The sequence below is a fragment of the Numida meleagris genome, chromosome 1, assembly GCF_002078875.1.
Source record: "Numida meleagris isolate 19003 breed g44 Domestic line chromosome 1, NumMel1.0, whole genome shotgun sequence".
NCBI lineage: Eukaryota > Metazoa > Chordata > Aves > Galliformes > Numididae > Numida > Numida meleagris.
This window is the reverse complement of record NC_034409.1, coordinates 109,160,151-109,181,646: the sequence shown is the minus strand read 5'-3', so window position 1 is coordinate 109,181,646 and position 21,496 is coordinate 109,160,151. Positions and strand designations below refer to the sequence as shown.

The 21,496-nt window shown below is 40.9% G+C and overlaps 1 protein-coding gene across 3 annotated transcripts in view; it reads right to left on the bottom strand.

Annotated features, from left to right (window-relative positions):
* Window positions 15,037-21,496, bottom strand: part of EFHC2 (EF-hand domain containing 2) — a 61,186-nt gene continuing 54,726 nt past the window's right edge. For all 3 annotated transcript variants that reach the window (XM_021407291.1, XM_021407310.1, XM_021407300.1), the window contains 2 exons: window positions 17,852-17,957; window positions 15,037-15,822 (listed from right to left, as the gene is read on the bottom strand). In XM_021407291.1, coding sequence (XP_021262966.1) covers window positions 15,727-15,822; window positions 17,852-17,957 — 202 coding nt within the window. In that variant the 3' untranslated portion in view covers window positions 15,037-15,726. The remainder of the gene's footprint in view (window positions 15,823-17,851; window positions 17,958-21,496) is intronic.

Here is a 21,496-nt window from a genome sequence, read left to right as displayed (position 1 = left end):
TGCAGGTGAGGCACAGACTGAGAATTTTCCCCGCCTTGGAAATCAGAAAAGACAGTCCTGGTATCAGCGACATCTTTTAAGGGAGCCACTGGTGTCCTTAAAAGAAATATCATTTATGGGAAATCGATTTTCTGCCTTGCTGTCATCCTGTGTTAGACCGGGCTACAGGTGAACGTGAGTTTAGTGGTATTTATTATTTATTGCCAGCTGACCACTAATCCCATTTCCCACTGCTGAAATAAGGCGTTAAGAATCAACACACTTTCCCATTGAAAGGAAGACATTCCAAACAGCTGTATCCTTCAAAGGCTTCGGCCTTTTCTTTCCCCTCACCGTCTCCCTAGGTAGCCCTCCGAGACACGCTGCTATGTGGGATGCCAACTGCTCGCTATTCATCATGGCCCCATTCTCCGGGGGGCCATTGATTTTGAATAATTTATCACCCAATGTTTTGCGTGTTGCTGCAGAAATAAATCAGAACTGGGAGCGCCAGATGCTCCCGCATCCCATCGCAGTGTGTTAATTTATTAAAGAGGGGTTTTCTCGGCACAGCCTCGGGGTGCAGGAATCTCCTCCGCAAGGAGCACTGGGGATGGGGGGTTTGCTCTGAGCCAAGTGTGAAGAGCGTTGAAAGAGAGAAAGAGAGTTGGAGAGCAACTCCAGTGTGGAAGTACACGAGCCTGGAAACCCTCACAGGGTGAGCAGGCGGTCAGCTTTCCAAGCAGAGCTAATGGTCACAGAGCTCCAAGAAAAATATATTTAGTCCTTAAGCGTGTAGCTTTTGTTCTGGGCTCACAGTCTCTTTGTTTCTTGGATTAGGTCTTGCACCCGGATATGGCAAGTAAATATCAAGCCATAAATCACAGATGTGATGCTTGCTTTTCTTTCTTCAAGGCTGCATAATATAATGAAAATGACCAAGCAAATGCAAAGCTATTTTACACTGCACATGCACAGAGTGCAAAAGCCTTGTGTCTCTTACAATGACCCCACAAGAATGATGAGCTTACTGCTAACATGAAGATCTATTTTTTCTGTGGCATCATACAAATCCTCTCATGGATTGAAGAGTTTCTCCTGTTGTTTTCTTTAATGCTCTTGCAATAGAGTTAATAGAACGTATAATGACCCTTCATTCAAACCTTCTGCACATGTATATTATAGCAGTTTCATCAAATGAGCCTCTGGCAGGACAGGAAACTCAAATTTCCTATGTTCCTTCCCAGAGGCCTGAATGTGTGTCAACAGCTTTTTGGTACTTACCACTCTCAGTCATTTCTCACTCCCCTGGGACCTTGTACCACTGCTGCTCAGATGCAATCTTGTCTCTGAGGCTACTGCTGGAGCACCAGACTGACCTGCCTGGAGGACAGGAGGCTTCTGGGATGTCTTGTCCTTGAAGTCCAGATCTGCCAAGGCTATGTCCTCTGTTCCAGTATTTCCTAAGTTGGCAGTGCCAGGAGTCTCGCAGCTGGTGTTATTCTCATAACAGTTCCTCACAGAATACTGGAATGATAGAATCATTAAGGGTAGAAAAGACCAGCAAGATCACTCAGTCCAACTTCCAGCCCATCACACCATGCCCACTGACCGTGTCCCTCAGTGCCACATGCACACGGCTCTTGAACACCTCCAGGGATGGGGACTCCACCACCTCCCTGGGCAGCCTGTGCCACTGCCTCACCACTCTTTCTGAGAAGAAATGGTTCCTAATATCCAATCTAAACCTCCCCTGGCACAACTTGAGGCTATTACCTCTCATCCTACCTGCAAGGGGAAGAAAACCTTAAACTGCGTGATTCCTCTACCCTCCCCAAATCAAAGTAACACCTTGTCTAGGGCTGTACCCCCACTACAGAACAGGAGGATATCCAGTACTGCTGGCACTTTAGCAGCCTCTGCTAATCTCTGAGCATGTAAAAATTACCAGATGTAATGCATTCTTGCAAATTGCTCAGCCGCAGTATCAAGGGCCTTATTTTAGACTTTTTCCTAAAATCTTCAGGAGACATTGGGAAATCCTGATTACTCAGTAAGACTGTTGTTTATTCTCCTGGTGGAACACAGCTTCCACTAAACCAGAACCATTCTCTCCTTAAAGATAAGCAAATGCTAGCAAAATTACTGTAAATCATGAGATTACTGGTTAAGGTTGCAGCAAAACATAATTTGCATCTTAACTCTGCTTTCTCGCATTTACTGCCTTTTTCAAATGTCTTCTTTGGCACTAATAACATTTGCCTCAACCTAAAAGTGAACTCTGAAGCTGGGGGGAGTCTGAGCAAAACCCCTACAGCTGTTTAGGAATTATCCAGGAGGAAAAAAATGCACATTTCCCAATATAAACACTATCTTGGTTTTATTTTATTTTTTTAACTGTTGTTTTCTTTATTTTTCAGTTCAAGGAGAACATTCAGTTTATTTAAAGTTAGATTATTTTATTTTATTTAGATGTCAGCACAGCACATCTGTAGCTCTCAGTGAGACAGAGGAACACAAGAACAGCTCTCCTAGGTCAGCCCAGAGGTCCGTCCAACCCTATATCCTGCCTCTGACAGCGGCCGGTAGCAGATGCTCAGAGGAGGACCAGTGCCAGGAGGCCTCTCCCACTGTGCCAAAAACCCCAGGCTCTGTGGTTCAAGGACTTCCTGAGCTGGAGCTGCAGCTGGACCACAGTGTTTAACAGCCACCAATGGCCCTATTTTCTCTGAATTCATCTAATCTCCTTTTGCACTTCTCTATCCTTTTGGCCTTCACAGATCCCTGTGGCAAGGACCTCCACAAGGCAGCTATGCTGTGTGTGAAATCAATACTTCCTTGCCTTTGGTTTAAAATTGGTAATGTCCCTGGAAGGCTCATAGTTTTGTATTATGAGGAACACTGAACAGGTTTTCCTCAGTCCCAGACCACTGATGGTGCCCATACCTTTTTACTTACTCTATTTCATCACTCCTCTTGCACAAGCTTGGTCATAGCTTTTATCATTCTTTTCTTCTCTCTGTACCTCTGGTTCTCCTGAATCTATTTTAGGAGGGAGGAAGCATGGCGTATCTTGGATTTATGACTACTTCCATTCCCAGTAGTATCTAGTACTTGATCTGCTGAGAGGTGAATGCCCCATCCCTGAAGGGGCTCAAGGTCAGGCTGGACGGGGCTCTGAGCAACGTGACCTAGCTGTAGGTGTCCCTGTTCACTATGGGGGAGTTGGACCAGATGGCCTTGAAGGGTCCCTTCCAACTCAAACCATTCTATGATTCTATGCTCTGCCTTTTTTTCTTTTTTTCTCCATTGCAGAGTACCAGGGGCAATACTTTAAGAGAATTTTCAACCGTTATTCCAAACCTCTTCCTAAAACACAGTAGCTTGCCAAGAGCCAACTGTTGGATAAGCACTGATAGATTTGCTACTTTCTCTTTGTTTCATCACTTTGGTCTTACTGGTGCTGAATTTCTCCTCTCCTGATGTTTTTTTCTCCCAGCCACTCAGTTGCATGAGATGCTCCTGTGAGTGTTTGATATCGGCTCTTCTGAATAATTCTGTATCATCTGCAAATTCAGTTAACACACCCTTTATCCCCTCTTCCAGATCTTCAATGAATGCACTGGATTATACAAATTACATTTATACAGTTCTCTAGACTGGAGGAGCTCCACAAAAGGACTTGGGCCTTTTTCTCTGCACAGCCTGTCTTTCCAGTGAGTGAAGTACAACTTTTGGAAAGCTGGATCCGCTTAATTGGTGATGCCTTGGTTAGTCATGCACTTAATGACTTCTGCAAAGGCTGCCAACAGATTTGCAAAGCAAGACTTCCTCCTACAGAAGCAACATTTCTCCCCTACTATCTCATGCCTATGGGATCTATCCATACTTATCAATTCCAGTTTATGAGATAACATTCAGTACTTTGCCTGGTACGGAAGACTAGCATGCGAGTTTGTAGTTCTCAGGTTCATTCTTGAATTATTTCTACCTATAGTTCATATATCTGGAATAAAAGGTTCACATATGAGGTTTAATTAATAATTAGAGGTACAAAAAATATCCCCTATTGACAAGTTCAGCTATCCATGCTGGTTATCATGTTAAAAGCATTAACTTGTTCAAACTGGTCCAAAGAATGCCCACAATTAAAACATTTTGAATATGATTTTCCAAGTTCCTCTTGTTCCCTTAATAAAGTGTTGATTCAGTTTTTACACTGCAAAATGTACTGGCAGAATCTTCCCCCATAAACTCTTTTTTTGTTTGTTTTCAAAATTTTGTTCCTATAGTCTCCTGTGAGTCAAACAGAACGCAGTGCATCAGCTAAAGATCCAGGAGTTGTCATATAGTTTGTCATGTGAAATTAATGCTGCAAGCTGAGTTCACAATTAATCAAAGCTTTCCTACAATGGGAAACGCATTGGTATTATTTTGCCTCTTTAATTTCAGTTCTAATGCTACAGCTTTATCTCTGCAGACTATTTCTTGGAATTACTGTACTTATTTTAGCTTTTATTCCTTCAGAATGATTGTCTCCAGTTTTGTAAAGTAGAAATGTGCATACCAATCCCTTCTAAAATATCATCAAACATATAGTACAAAGCTATGTCATTTAATATTTGGCTTACCTGTCTTCTACATCTGCGTAGCACTACATGCATATTCATGTTGACATTAGAGAAGGTAAATGCATGAACCAAGGTATGTGTATGGGAACTGTATTTTAGTTCCAATAAATGCTAAGTAAGAACCGATGAGATAGAAGTTACCTATAGCAATGAAGGTAATCCATTATATATTTAATCATGAACATAATTACAAGCATGAATGGACTGTCTGTGAAATCAATGCAACCTATCAATCAGGTGCTTCATAAATAGGCTCGCACTTAAATATTTTGCCCACCCATGGTTTCCCTGGGTATCATCATGGTACCACTTAGGCAAACCAATGCAGATTGATGGAGAGAGGGGGGGTGCTTTCACCTCTCTCCCTCAAAATCAGCAGCACCACTGCCATGTGCATTCCCACATGGCAATACATCAGGGCTGTGCAGCCATGCCTCCACCCTTGAGTCAGATCAGGGCTGCGTTTGCCTCTGGGTAATGTTAAATTTAGGGCTTTCATTTCAGAGCTACTCATCCTCACCTTGCAGACCTCTCAGCTGCAGTATATCATTCGCAGGGCAACACCTTTAGCACACAGGGGGGTATCCCTCGTGGCACACACTACTTTATAAATGAGACCGGTATCTGAATGCGTCACATTTCAGTGAAGGAAAACAAACCTTATGGACTCTTTAAAGGCTCTGATAAATTAGAATGTGCACGGTACAAATATTTATCTTGCACCCTTATTACAAGTATTTCCTTTCCACTAGTTAATTTAATTAAGAGGTGTCCCATTGGAGTAAAACTTTGTAAGATGGATATATTTCTCTCCAAAACATAATTCATTTTGAGTGAAAAGGGGAAAACTCATAGCTCCTGAACTTATTAATAATGATCTGAATTAAAATACATTCCTGGCTTCCTTGAGCACTTACGTATGTTAAGGGATAGCTGGGAGGGGAGACAACAGGGATTATTTTTGTTTTCGTGAGAAGGACCTGATCCCAGAAACACTGTCAAACACATATGATGAGGAGTTAGTCACAGTGATTTCTTTGGCAAGGCAAAAAGAAGCAGGAACAAAAACAACATAACCCAACTTTCTGTCAGGGGTGGGGGGCCATCAAGGGAGCCAGTATGGGATCATTCTTCTCTCTCGAGGCCCAGCATCCCACCTCACTTCAAGAAAAGCCTCCCCACACTTGGCAAGCTCTGCCTCTGAAAGAGATCAAGGACGCAAGCAGGAGAAGTGGTGAAGCATGCCTGGGACATCCTACAGCCCAGAGGTGGTCACTCTCCTGCACAGCCCCAGGCTCTGCAGGGCCTCCCTCACCTCCATATGATCCAAGGCAGGGCACTGGGCAGCACACTGGGCCCCCACAAAGGCAAACCCCTCAGTGGACACCACCCCTGAACAAGCTCACAAGTTCTGGGCAAAGGCAACCCACTCTCCAAAGAAGTTATATGTGCTGCAGACCCAAAAATTAAAATGAAAAAAAGAAAAGATGAAGCCCACTGGAGAAGGTGCTATTTGGAGTTTCAGAAGGGCAGGATTTTGCCTTGACTCTGAAGTACTAGTTTCAGATGTGTCACTTCACTTCACTTCTTGGAACCCCTTCCCAATTTTTATCTGATTTACTTCAAGGGCGGTATCTGTGGGTCATGAACTGTCTCCTGCTGTGTTTCTGCAATAAGACAACAAAGCTTCTCTCAAAACCTTGCTGAAATACAGGCATTACTCAGGGATGATGACAAAATGGCAACTGTCTTTCCAAAATATCTGCTTTGCTTCTGCTCATGGACCAATTCCTTGAATTGTCCATTAGAAAGTCAGTCCTCAGCTCAGTCGCCAAAGAGAGGTGAGTGAATTTGTGCCTGATTACTTCTTCAGGGGAGTATTTAGCCATACAAATACTTGAGAGATGCACCTATTCCAAGATGCCTCTTCTTTCACAGAGGTTAGTATTTACAACATCCCTCCTTGCCTCTTTGGCATGCTAGCAAGGGATGATTTCAATGACTCTCAAGGCTGACGGATACCCCAACACTTGTCATTTCATTTCCTTTTTAGAGGAGATATATATATATATTTATCAGTTTTGAGTATTGTGTCAATACTTCTATCATTTTGTTTGATTACGGAGCCTATCAATGTACTACTAGCAGATACATTAAAAATCAAACAAATAAGGGGTACCGCTGCCAGCAGAAAAGGGCATTGAATCATTGCTGGAAGTTTAAGCAAAGTTGTTTGTCTGAACATTATTCAAATCCATATCGATGCTGTTTCAATTTTGCAGCACCAGCACCTGCAGAAACTTCTCTGCTGACCTTAAAACCATTGGTAAGATTCAAGCCAGAATGTTTGGTCACTGCCAGCTCTTACATCAGTGACTGGCATCCCTTCATGGCTCACACATCCCACTTTTAAGAGAACAATTACAGCCATGCTGTGACTTGAATGGCAAAACTCAATGGAAAATGAACTTCAAGATGTTTCTGTAGCAACTGCAGGCAAGTGTTACCATCAGTCCAACTTACAGTAACAGGCTTTGAATCAAAAAGAAAAAAAACACTGCAGTCTTCACAGCTGAATGGTGAGTGCTGCCTGGCAGAGACACCACCAGTGCCTTGCTAACAACATGAGCATTCACCTTGTGTGGAGGACCACTGCCATCACTCTGGGTAAGGAACAGCAACGGCCAGGAGTAGAGGCTCAGGGACAGTATCAAACTCAAGAGACAGCCCTAAAAATAAAATCTAAATAAGTTTCATTTCAGGATTGTTAAAAGAAAATCAGTGCTGACTGTCCTTTTGTCCCAGCCTTCCTGATCCTTCTCACTACAGCACTGGTACAATTTTAGCATTTGCTGTTCAGTGAGTTGCCTTCAGCCATCTGACACACATTGGCAGTCTTGAAACAAAAGCCATGAGCTCTCAGTAGGCAAACAGGCGTTTACTCGCCTAAGTAAGTGTAACGATCTCAGTGTAGTGAGTCTTTCCTAGTCATTCTTACTCATCCTTCCTAAAACAGCCCCACTCTCAGAAGCACCGTGCCCTGGTGCAGCCCATGTTCCCTCTTGGCAGGACTCCAAGGCCGACTTTGTCTCTTACATACTACCAACACAGTTACAGTGAGTGATGCTAATGGGAAGGAGAAGAGGTGACAGTTCCATTACTAACCTAATAAAAACATTTACATTTGTATTGCCACCATTGTTTTAACTGATGTAGTCCAGTCTACTGCACAAGGCCAACAGTTTTTCCTGAACCCTGCACTGTTATCTGCCAGAAGGGCAGTAACAATTTCCCTCAAGGATGCATCTCACACTGTGATTTACAATTTACCTCCTGCAATACGAGAGGCCTTTGGCACAGTGAAGCAGAGATACCTCAAATGCCAAAAGGGATATTTTTATGAAAAGAATGCGGAGGAGGGAAGCATCCCTCAGCAGTCACACACTGGTAGTGCAGCTCTTGCTCCACTGGCTGAGTGCTAATACTTGTTCCTTCAACAGCTCTCCAGGTGCCATCAGTAAGGAAAGTTCGAGCAGGGCTTCGCAGAGCAGGGCTGAGGGGATGCCCAAAGGCTTCTGCTGCTCAGGCAGAAGGAAGGCTGTGGCTGCCCTGACCAGGAGAAAGGGAGCATTGCTTCTTATGAAGCTGAGCAATCCAGGAAGGAAAACAACCATCAAAAAGCTGAAATCTCTCCTGAGTGAAAAGGCAACCCTGCAGCTGCTGAGCCTGCTTTGGGTAACCACCACCCCACTGATCCCCAGGAATCTCTCAGGAGGCTTTAGGGCATTTTGTTTCTGTTTACAATGGAGGTCAAAGCCTGAGAAGTCCAATTGGCTTCTCTATAATTCATGTAACAGCCCAGCCACATCTTAGTACACCTTAGATTAAGGTGTACTTTGGGATCATGAACAGTCATGGATTCTCTTCTTATGGGAGTCTTCTATTAAGGTTTCTCTGTTCACACTTTCAGTATGGTATAAAAGTAATAGGTCAGGCAGACAACATTACAGACAGTTTTCCTTGATGCAGGATCTCAGACACTGTCCCGCTCATCACTGAACCTACATGGCCATTAGGAACATCATCTCACCCCTAGAAATTATTCCTTTTTCACCTCCCTCTGCAGTCTAGCTACCATTACATGCAAAATCTCCTCTATTCCAGGCTAGAAATGGCACCACAATCAGGATCTGTCCTCCTCATCTGTATGGGGCTTTGCTCCAGCCTCTTCCCTTGCTGGGAGCCAGGGCACGGCTCTTCCTGGCTCTGCACCCACCAAGGACTGAAGCCAGAGCTAACTCTGCAGCCACATATGGGCATACCTGCAATGCTGCATTTTCAACATGGATCTGGCAAGAGCTGATCCAGCTGAAGGGCTTGGCTGCTGCAGCTGAGGCAGATGGAGAGGATTTTGTGTGCAAAGGTAGAAAAGCAGCAAAACCATTTCATAGAATCATAGAATTAGCTAGGTTGGAAAAGACCTACAAGATCATCCAGTCCAACCATCCACCTACCACCAATAACCCCATTAAACCATGTCTCTCAACACAACATCGAAACATTTCTTGAACACCTCCAGGGACGGTGACTCAACCACCTCCTCACACTTCTGCAGAACAACAAAGAAAAAGAGATTTCCTGGGATCCCGAAGGCCAAGCCCTTCATAGGCATGATGGTGATGGAGCCAACCACTGAGAGAGGAAAGGCATGAATCTCAACAGTCACTTGAGCTGTTTCCTCTGGAAACAGGCTCCCATACAAGTGGCAAAACAGAAGAAATAATGCAACAGTGAAACAAATGCAAAAGTGTTTCATCCTCATGATGCGTTACTGAATGCAAGAGTGGTTGATCTAATGCATAATTCCAGCATTTCATGAGCACTGGAACACGCTAGCGAGGGCAAAAGCTTATTTTGGTACATTCAGACAATATGATTTCAACAACACAAGAAGAAACACCCTTCAGTAGGAAAATTAGTGAACAGGTAGAAGTGGTTCATTGTGCAACTGCTTGCCAAGCAGAACGGCACCCTACCACGCTGCCAAATAAAGCTCTTTTAGATAAAGAAAATCTTGATTTTTGTTGCAAATAGCTTGACTAATCATTTCCCTCAGCTCAAGAAGGAAAGAGCTTGGAGCTACAAGAGTTCTGCTTGTACTAACCTTTAGGCATGAAGGCCTCCTCACCCAGAAATCATTTAGCTGTCAAAATGGGGAAAAACAATGCCAGCAGAAGTTCAAAAATGGGGGAGTCCAGGCACTTTGATGGTGCTTTTCTTTTAAAAACAAAATAGTAATGCTAATAGGAAAGTACAGTGAAAGCTAACTCTACAGAAGATTTCTCCAAAAGGGAGAGGCGGGGTGAGGCTACCATCAGCACTCTTATGTGCAATCCTTTCATGTAAATTATTTCCAATGGGAGCTCTTTCTCTTGCCTGCAGACAAAAGCAGAATGCATCGCTCTTGCCAGACCACCTGGGACATGGGGAGGATAGGAAATTTCCAGATGGGTTTTAAGACAATTCAGTTATATTTATACAGCCAGAATAAATGTTTTTTTTCTGAGATAGCATTTCCCTTTGCTCTATCTAGACCACCAAGAGAAGAGGGAGGCACAGAAATTCTATTGCATTAATAGTCTTGGTGTTTACAGGTTTCATTTTTATTAACTTGTGGGAGCTGTTTATTGAGTCATAAACTCTACTAATGGGGATATTATCTCTAAATTATATAAGTACTATAGTATTTAGGTTAGTTAAAAGAAAGGTTTAAAACAGTTACGTGCTTACAGTTTATCTCAATCACCAACATGATCCCGTAATGGGAATTTAATTGCTAATTGCTAGCTTATATTGCAAAAGAACTACAATAACAACAGACAATATATAGCCTGCATAAACATGTCCGGACAATTCTACATTGCCTCCTTTCACTACTACCTTCTCATCTAGTGGGTTTTTTTATTACAGTAATTTAATTCCTAACTGCCTCAAATTAGGAAACTCTCTTTGTCAGGAAGCATTCCCACCAGTGCTTCATTTGACTGATTTTAGAAAGTCTTCTGCACACACTTCAATAGCTTTACACAAAAGGTACAGACTTACACATACACTTAAATGATTTGCTAAAGTAGATTCTCAGAGAGCTCTGACAAGAGAAATCCATGTTCCATTTACATTCGCCCAAATTTTCATGCTTACCTAGCTGGAATTTGACCAAGACCCACTGTCCAGAGCCTGAGCCAAGCTGCAGGCCGCCAGGTCAGCTGGTGAGGCATGGCCATCAGTCTAAAATCCAGAACACTCCAAGGGATGGATCACATGCATAGTAAGCACGTATCATGGGCTCACTGCCTGCCCAGCTCAACCTGGAACATCCTCAGTCCTCCCACGTGTACCACTGTACCATTGTCACTGTAGTGCAGCCATGGTCCACAGCCCAGCAGTCACCACGCCTGGTGGCAGCAGTCCTCTAACAATGCTGATGTACCCAAAGATGGGATTTATCTCACCCAAAAGCAATGCAGACATCTGCACCTAGCAGTCAGTGTTGAAGAAAGGGATTGTTTAGATAAAAGGCTTCTAGTGGACACACCTGTCAGCAAGTCACTTCCAAAACTGCCTCCTGCCCTTCCTTTGACAGGTAAGGAATCAAGACAGCTAGAGGGCACACTGGCACTGAAGACGTTGAAAAAGAAAGAAGGTAAGCTCCACGCTAATTTAGAGGAGGCTGCATCCCACCTGCTGTAGCCACTCTGCAAAAGGTCTTCCTTTTGGCTTCTAGGACAATGACCTTCTGACAGATTCAACTCTGAAAGTGCGACCTCTCTCAAGCACTGTTAAGCTATGCAATTAATTTATGCTTTTACAGATCATCCTCCCATGCTGCTTGACTGGGATCTGCATCAGATAAGTTCATGAATCAGCTCCTTCACTTCTCTTTGATTGTAGGTCTTAATATGAAACTAGTCTGTTGGAGGAAGAGAGCAAAGAGGATAGATGGCCAGGCTGAAGGGCAGACCAGGACAGCTAGCTTATTTATGCACAATACATGCCAGGAAAAACTTCCAGATGATTCAGAAATACCCAAACGTACAGAGAAAGAGTTTATATAACAAATCTATATCCTGAATATACCGTGTCTCTATTAACTTCCTCTTCTTGATTATACTCCCTCACTGGTTTTAAACCTCACACTGGAAACTGGTAGGGACACAGATGTGCCCCCACAGCCCTTTCTGGGTTGTTTGGTCATTGTCTAGAAAAAGAGTGCTGCTTCCAGCTGTGCCTTAGTCACCAACTGAAACAAACAACATCAATAAATTAATTCAGAGAAAATAGTAACTTGGGAAAGTTTTTTGTTTGTTTTTTTTTCCCCAAGATAGTTAGCTCTAAAATGTTATCTGTTCTGACCTCCAAATCCTAAAAATGATTTTTAAAATCAGATTGAGCTGAGACTGTAGTATTTGCTTCCTCTTGATAACTGTAACTTCTTCCTAAACATGTTACTGCTTTGTCTTTCTCATTACACTGGGCTTTCTTGTGGCTGAGCCAGAAGAGAAGAGCTAAGCCACCTCAAGAGGAATAAATGCAATATGCAGTGGATACATTACTGAGGAGGAAACAGGACACTATTGCTTAAAGAACTAATGCGTCTCTCCATGTCACTGAATAACCTATATCTGAGTATAAGATGTTGAAACAAGTCATTTTTTCTAATGATTAATTGCTGGTCTCAAACCATGGGAACATGCAGAAGGGTCCAGCAAGCAAGAGGCAGCAAATTATTACTAGCAGTATAAGGACTGCTGTTCTCTGAATGCTGCCAAGTGACTGAAAACTTTTGTTATGTTTCTTTTGTGTTGTTTTTGTGGAATTAGGATCCCTGCAGTTTGCCCATGGAAAATGAGCAACAGAAGTGTATCGTGTGCTAAGGCACAGAGAGTGGAGTTGAGATTCAAAGCCTAATATTTTTTCTGTGAAGAGCTTTCCTGCTGTGAAGTAGGATTAATTCCCATCAACATGAGGAACAAATGCAGAAGGAAGCTTTCAACATCTTCTCGTTCACGTAAATGAAAAGCAAGGGCAAGGATGCAGAAATACAGTGCCTGGAGGAACTTTATTTTTCTCTGCAGTAAGTTCAATTGTCTGTGACTGCTTGGGCCTACGATGTCAGAGGGAGCCCACCTGCAGGCAAGTAGAGAGGGCGCTTGACACAAGCAGAAATGGACGCAAAGCTGCAAGCTAAGCAGTGCCCCATCTGCACACAAGGACAGGCCCCCTCTGCTGTTTTTTCTTGCTGCAGCAGCTATTGCAGACAACTTTAAGCCTTTTATTCTCAAATGCCAAGTTCAGGAAATGACAATTAACACTGAACACACAGCAAACCCCAGGAGGGAGGATGGGCAGGCAGTACCATAATGTGAATCTCTTCACTCCTGCCATGGAAGGCACCGATACTTGTGGAAAGAAGATACCTCTGGCTCCCCTACAGAGATAGAGAACTGAGATTAATGGCAACTGTGAGGGCTGCCTTCTCTTTATGCAATGCATGCTTTAAAGCTGTGGCCTCCTGCCATCTTGAAACATTATCTTGTGGTATTGCCTTCATTCAGGCCCCTCATCAGCAATGTGAAAAGAAAGAAGAAGCTGGTGGCAGGATTAGAGGAGAGGTTGAAATATCCTGGGCAGCATATGCTGCAAGTCACATTATACAAAGAGTATTCTTGGACTGCTCATTGGCTGGAGCTTTTCCTTCTGGAAGCGCTGCCGCTTGTAAAAAAGAAAACCTGTTGAAATGTGTTTACAACACATCAGACCACAGCATATGATACATTGTGAGCACAGTGACAAGCTCTGAAAATATTTTTCAGGCCCTGTCTGCTCTGCTCCTAGGAGATCTTTCTGCGTTCACTGGGGTTATGAGAGATAAATGGGAGAAGAGGAGAAAGAAGTGGGAAGAAAAACTCAGAATGGTGTGAACAAATTACGCAGAGTATCAATAGGAAATACTGAAAAATCAGAAATCAGATAATTCACTATTATTTGAAAAAGAAGAAAAAAATCCTCATTCAATGGGCTCCGCTTAGGAGGAATCATCATTCAGTACCAGATACAGTCCTCAATATCACAGGCAACACATCCTATAATTACTCTTATCAGATGATATGTTTCAATGTTAAAACTAACTGCATTCTTTGCTCTTGGAAGCCTGTTAGTGACCCTCTTTGTTTTAGAAGGTTAGGAACTTTTTGTTGTCCAGTTTAAATTTTTTCTTGGCTAACCATACCTATTTTTTCTTAGGCTCCTTATGTCCTGAACTGAAAGATTATTTTCCTTGCTTGCAATACATACCCACAACAAATTCACAAACAGCAGCCGTATTCTCTTTGAGCCTTCATTTTGTTTCCCTAAATAAGCCACATTTCTTTAGTCTTCTTTATTTCCGTTCTCTTGGCCACCATTCTAGTTCTTCTCTGCACTGGTTCCAGTGTGCAATCACCATTCTCGACCATGACCAGACCAGACCCTCGATTGATAAGACATGTACCAAGAGGGTTCTACACAAAATGATATGACATTCTATTTCTTATGCTTTGTCCCTTTGTCCTATGCACATAAAGGAAGTTTCCTGTCTCTAAAAGCTACTTGGGAAATTTTGATTCTGAGCATTTAATCTTCAGAAAACCTCTTCCTTCAAAACTGTCAGCTGAACAAGATTTCTACAACTGCAAGATATCCTGCTGAAGTCTGGGCACATTTAAACGAATACAGTTGCCCTAATAACTTTTTAAGTGTCAAATCCAGTTTTGGTGGCATGTTTGAAAGATCTTCAGCTTTCATCACACTGGCTTCAAATGGAAGTTATTCTTTTGGCTCCTGACACTATCTCCACAATCAGGTAATTTTCTTGTCATGTAAGAAACTATTTTCCTCTTTTGGATCAAAAAGCAGTACATAGTCTTGTCTACAATTTGGAGTATTTTAACAAGTTTCAAAAAATAATCTAATTATCCTTTGAACTACTGTCTCTTAGTTTGCGGATTTAAAAATGCTGAATTCTCATCCTCTTACATCAAACTTTCTCATCAAATTGCAATTTTGGATTACAGAAAGCACAGGGTTCTCAGTCTGAGTGTGTGAGCTTCCCAGCAGCAGGCTCACACCACATCCCCTTCACCATGGAGTCACTGTGGATGAACCAGCTCCTCCCTTCACCGCAGCTATTCCATCCTTTAAATAGAAGTAATTACGTCTCTCACAAGCTCATGTGGTAAACTGAGATATAACCAGGGCTCTGAGCTTACACAAGCTTAAAAAAGTATAAAAATGTTAACAGGAGCTCCACTTATTCATCACCATTTTAAGCAAAGAGAAAGGTATCAATTTTCAAAGGGCAATTTCAGTGACACCATAAGAAAGCAGCTCACTAAGATGGCACCAGAATGCCTTTTCTTCGTTCATGTCTCACCTGAGTAAAACTGAGTGGTTACCAATCTGAGTTACATCTAAAACAAAAATCAAGAGCTGATAGCTTTCATACATTGCCTGCAAGACATTTACTTCCACATTAGTAGGTTATAATTATCTCTGATACCAGAGCAACTTTACACTGTTCTAAAATCTTGGAACTACTTTCTCTGTAAGATAACAAACTTAGACACAAACAACACTTAAGTACTACTATATGGGTATAGCAAAAAGACAGATATAAGCCAAAAAGCAAGAGAGGAAGTGCGAAGAGAATTATCCTACTGTGCTAATTCTATCTGACCTAATATTACACAAGGCTATCCAACAATCTCTTTTGTTAGAGAACAAAGTAGTGTCATTCAGATTTTGCTGTATTTAACTCAAGTAGTTCCGGCTGCTTGTACACTCTCCATGTGTCTAGTCACAAGGATCATAGTTTTAATTATGCTAGCATAAGCATGAAAGAGTACTGTTGATTTAGGAGTTAAAAATACACAAAGTATGTATATATATTTAGGTAAGAAACTAAATGTAATAAAACCTGCATCTGTTTTATTTTTGTTTTACATAAAATGTCTTCAATATCTAAGTAAGTGTTGGAGCACAAACACTAATCCAAAAGCAGTGAATTTCACAGTTTGGATCATTCTTCTTTGCCAAACAGGTCATCCAGAAGAGGCAAGTATGTGATTCTTTTCACAGGAAGGAATGGTGGCTGTCCATTCCAGTCATCTTCGTTCTGAAAATAGTAACCCAGAGAGAATCTTAGAATACAACAGGGGAAACAGCAATAACTAAAAGCAGGTCAACTAAGATTGAATATGCTGCTTCACTTCCACATACAAATATTCTGTGAACATGTGGACCTTTACATAGCACATCCTCTTAAAACATTGAACATTTTTAACAATCGTGCAGAATATTTTATTGAACGTATGTTTTCTATCATTAGGCCTTTTGCAGATATTTTCAAATTAAATAATGCTGTATGTTTTGTATGTTCTTCATTAAGACACTTATACTTGAAAACTTTACAAGTCATCTACAATTCAATACTAAAAAACACAGCAAAAAAATGAAATAAAGAAAAAAGTCATCTAAACAACCACAACATTACTGCTGAAATCCAGCTGTGAAATACAGATATCGTAACCTGAAAATATCAACGTTAATCCAAACTAATGAAAAGAGTGACTAATGGATTCTGAAGTTGAAAAATTTAACAAGACTTAAATCCTTTCTTTCACTGAGCTTTTCCTGATCTGTTTTATTACCTCTTCATTAGAATATTCATAGTACCACCACTGCTTGCGCACCACCTTCACCCCATAGGAGCTATCCCTTTCCCTCACCTGCCAGAAAGCAAGTCTTGCTCAATGGCTAGAGAAGCCATGCAGCTGTGAGGAAAAAACAGTCAAACACATTAAACAAAGTGTATCTGTGTGTCTGCTTCTTTCAGGCTTGGTTTTTTTGGGGGGGTTTTTTTTTTTTTTGAAGCTTAGCACCACCTTGAAGGCAAAATCCTCCTGGCACAGGCTCTGACCTTCTTTCATGAGCACAGTACCAAGGCCCATGAGTCCCCTTATCCTGGCAGACTCTCCTGAAAGTGAGCACTGTTTAAATACCGAATTATAGCCCCAAAACAGAATTATTCTGTAAAAACAAAATAGACCCACTGAACACAACCGACTCCATAGGAGGCACAGGACTGCTGTATAAAACATGTGGAAGGACTTTGATTTTATCTCAACAAGAAAAATACTTCCCAATTACCAAGTGAAAAAGAAACCACCACAGAAAGCAGAGTAAAGCAGCATCACAGAGCCCAGGTTAGACAACACAGAGTTTGAGATGTTACAGAAGAAAAAGCTTGTAAGTCAAGGAAGAGAGAGAAGCCAGGTTATTAGCAAAGTACTTGAGGAATACTGAGTTAAAAATATGTCACTGTTGAACTTAAATTTAAGGGAATGCTGTGTTACTAAGTGATCTGAATAAAATCAAACACATTCTGTACAAGTCTAGCAACACATGGGCTAGGCCAGAATAGCAAAACTATGATTTGGCAGAAGGGCTTCATGTTTATCTGTTACATGATTTAAAAAAAAAATCAGTATAATTGCCTTATGTACCATCTATTTTAAAATGTTCCATTCAGCACAAGATGGCAAGATCAGATTAATTTCTGCAGTTTGTTGATGCCACATTTTTATTTACCCTAAGTAGCAGGCTGGTGGAGATATGCAAAGTTGGTCCTTCAATACTGATTCTGCTACATGCCTACCAGTGATGTGCTGTATTATACACAAGTTCCCATGGAGTTATAAAAAAAATATATAGCTATTTTCTGTGGTGACAGTGGAGTTTAAAGAATTTCCTGGCTATCCCAGCAGCCAAACAGATCATTTGACATGCAGCAACAATATTTGTGAGTGGAGTGCTATTCACACCCATTGTTCAAGGACAAATACGCTTGTTTCCCCCTCTTTTCTTTTTCTTCCAGAAAAGCATCACTGAGATGTGACACCCCCTAGGCATGAGTGTGTTACAGGCCTTCTCTTCCCTGTCTTACTTCTTTGGTTAATCCTAATCCTCCTAGAAAAAAATTAATTACATGAAGGCACAAAAATGAAAACAGGCACAAATATGAAAAGATGAAAACTGTTATAGCCTTTGTTGGATGAGGTACTCATGTTACACTTGCCCAAATTACACAAGTGTCTCACGTGCTGACTTTTAACTTTTCCTTTGCTCAAATACAGTGGTCTTACCTTAGGAGGAAGCTTTATTGTCTGGAAAGCAGGGATTTGTTTCTCTCTCCAGTTCACTGCATCCACAAACTTTTTATATTCCACTTTCTTATGGCCATCTTCAAACCTAAGCAGGATATCCATAAGATGCTTCATTATTAAATGAAAATTTTAACAGGTATATAATGTTATCCACATCATACTAATGCCCTATTTTCTGGATAATTGCTTTTCAGTCCTTTAGAGCCAAACACTGGTAAGAATACAGAAAAATGCTGCGTTAATTTCTATATCACACCTTACATTCCATATACTTCATGCACATTAATGTCCCTCATACAATTTCTTTAAGGTTCATTACATTCCAAGTAATTTCATTTTACTTTTTAACCATTGCCCAACTTTTTCCAACACTGGGATCTCACAATTGGTGATAAATAGAGTTGGGGATGGTCAGTGTGTAATTTCTTTGTAAAGAAAAGAAACAGGTAGAAAGATGCACTGGAAAATATGTCCAGTAGGAGTGGATACTGGAAAATACAGGCTGGGTGGAGAATGTTTTGAAAGCAGCCCTGAGGAGAAGGATTTGGGTGTGCTTTGCTAGTGTCCGTGGAGAGATACATGTGACTAGCCAGACTCAATAAGCAATTTCTGGTGAGAAACCCCAGGTTAAGCAACTCTACCATGTAACATGGTGAGAAAAATAATATTGCACATGTAGGAACAAGATGACACACTGATCTCCAGGAAACAATTTCTTTAGACAGTCATTTTATTTTGTTCTTAAAGAAATAGCACTGCACAAAACACGGGCCTCAAAACCCTTCAGTTCTCCAAATCACTGGAGAGGGCCCTGGTAAAAATTAAGTACAAAGGTACTTGAAGGATGACTTTACAACATAAGATGGGAAAACAATACTGGAGGAGAAATAAATCTAGTGACAAAAATAAACTGCAATAAACAGCAGTTCTTCCTCTCCTCCTCCCATGCCTTTCATTTAACAGTCAGCACATGAGACAATATAAAATATACTGAAAGCCACAAACAGAGATGCTAGTGATAAACTGAAATGTTAAGTACAGTGAGTTACACTGAAGATGAAAGTAAAGTCAGAGAAGAATGCTACTGCTGCTAGCATTAAAGAGGAGCCTGAAACACTGCCAGGAGAAACCCTCCTATTTGGTTTGGTCTGGGTTTTTTGCAGGTGGCAATTGTGGAAACAAAAGAGTTTTGCATTGGGAGTAAGAAGACAAAAAAAAAAAAAAGCTCTTGGAAATAAAACTGGCAGATTTTGAATCTCAGAACAATCATGACTTTTTTTTTTAAACTATCATATGTACTAGCATACATGTATTAAGCTTTTCCTATTTCTGAAAATTCGAAATATAAGGTTACTATCAAGATGCAGAGCTGCATAAGTAGGAATTTTCAATGAAGATTAAGAGAGGATGTGTAATCTCTTTAACATCAATTTTATGTTGAGGCAATGAAGTCAAGGAAAAACATTGCTTCTGCTTTCGAAGAGCATTAAAAAGGAGAAAATCCTTTAAACTGACAGCTCGAGCAAGCTGAGGCAAAACACACGCATGAAGTTAACTATAGTTTTAAGGTGGGCATGGGAAATGGGACTACTAAATCTCATATTTAAAAAGCTGCAGAAAGCGGCTTAAAATATCACTCTAGAGTAGTCCAGAGGAAATAATCTACTTTTAGGTCTTTTTACTACTGTGACTTATTGCACCAATCTACTAAATGCACATACTTGTAATTCAGTACAGAGCATCCAGATGGAATGAAGAGATGTTATCAAGTTCTGCATTATTAGGACAGAGATGTTATACATTTCAGAGCCTGGAATTAATATGACTGAAACTGACAGTGCTCTTCAGTAAGGAAATTAGATTTGTCTTATCAAGAAGATGCAACAAAGATCTCTTGAATCTGTTTCTCTCTAGTTTTGCCCTATGACTTCAACAATACATGTGATTTTTGATTATGTAAGTCACTTCCCCATCCCCAACATTGTCAGGGACGTTTTTTCCCTAGAACAGAATCATAGAATCATTAAGGTTGGAAAAGACCTCTAAGATCATCTAGTCCAACCACCCACCTACAACCAATATTGCCTACTAAACTATGTCTGTCAGTGCTACATCAGCATGGTACTTGAACACCTTCTCCACCTCCCTGGGCAGCCTGTTCCAATGCCTCACCACTCCTTTGGAGCTGTTTTTCCAAATATCCAACCTGAACCTCCCTGAGTACAACTTGAGGCCATCCCCTCTTGTCCTATTGCTAGCTACTCTCACATCAGAAATAATGACGTTTCTGCTTATAAAGGTATATTTATTATGAAAAACTCCAGCTATGTCAAAAATCTAGTTAAATTACTTGATGGTTATTTCTGAGGGTGCTTTGGTGACTCTAAAGGCTACTAATTAACAGTTTTTCCTTCCCACCAACAACTCTGCAACCCAAAATCTGCAAATTCATAACAAATGTTAATGTACACGTAGAGATTTTGTATTCTCTAGTTTTTAATAGCATGTATTAAGTAGTTAATCTGATATTAGAAGAGGAGGGGCATTATGCTGCTTTAACCTTTAAAAAAAAGTTGGGATTCTTCAGCTGTTTCTTGATCCCTCTGTAATAAAATGTATACCTGAATTTTCAAAAATTGCTATTATGAAAAGATTTAAGGTAGTAAGCACAGATGCAACAGATCAGTATCAGCTAAGTAATGGCTACTATCCTCGGTATACATTTATTCTCGTTTTGAACTACTTACTATAAATTGAACCATCAGTTCCTCATGATAATAAATAACAGAAATAATTTCTCTTAAGAGATTCAAATATTCATGCTGGAGTCTTTTCATAATAAATAGCCAAGTGAGTCTTAGGCAGTAAAGCACAATATAGAGGGCAGGAGAATGATCTCATGACCATTTCCAATCATGGTGCTGCCACCAGGACACTTCTCACAGCAAGAAAAGAGAGTTGGTTAGCTTCCTGAGAGAAACAGGTCAACTGTAAACAAACCATTAGAGGTAGGTAATTATGTTTTTTAAAAAAGATATTATACAGCCACAAGCCAGGGAAAAGCTGCGCAGACAGAAGGGGCGTGGCCTGGCCTATTAGTGACATGAGAACTGGGATGATCATGTAGGAGGCCCATTGTAAGTAGCATCAAGTAGCACTGCTACCTGAGGAACTAGAGATTAATTAATTTACCTCTTTTTTAAAAAAAGTTCTTTCCCACTTCTTGTGCTTCCACAGCTTAAGATCCACAAATACTCCTCCAGAGTCCAATAGACTCATTCTAGTACTGTGAAGAGGAGAACTATGGAGCCCGTTATAAGCAGAATTAAAAGATATTTTAAAAATAGGGATATATGCTTAGCTAAACTAATACAAGATCATTGACAAGTGTCATCCATTTCTTTTACCCACCATTTTTTTCTGTCATTATTTGACAGCTGCTTGTATACCCTCTGGGGAGGGACTGCATCGTTCTAAGTCCTTGTTAGCTTACATTTAACATTGCAGCAAATTAAAATGTTACGGAAAAAAATCTGAATTCATTTCTTCAGCACTATAGCAACATTTATTCATTAAATCAACTATAATTGTTCATTATGCTTGCATAAATTTATAGAAATGCTT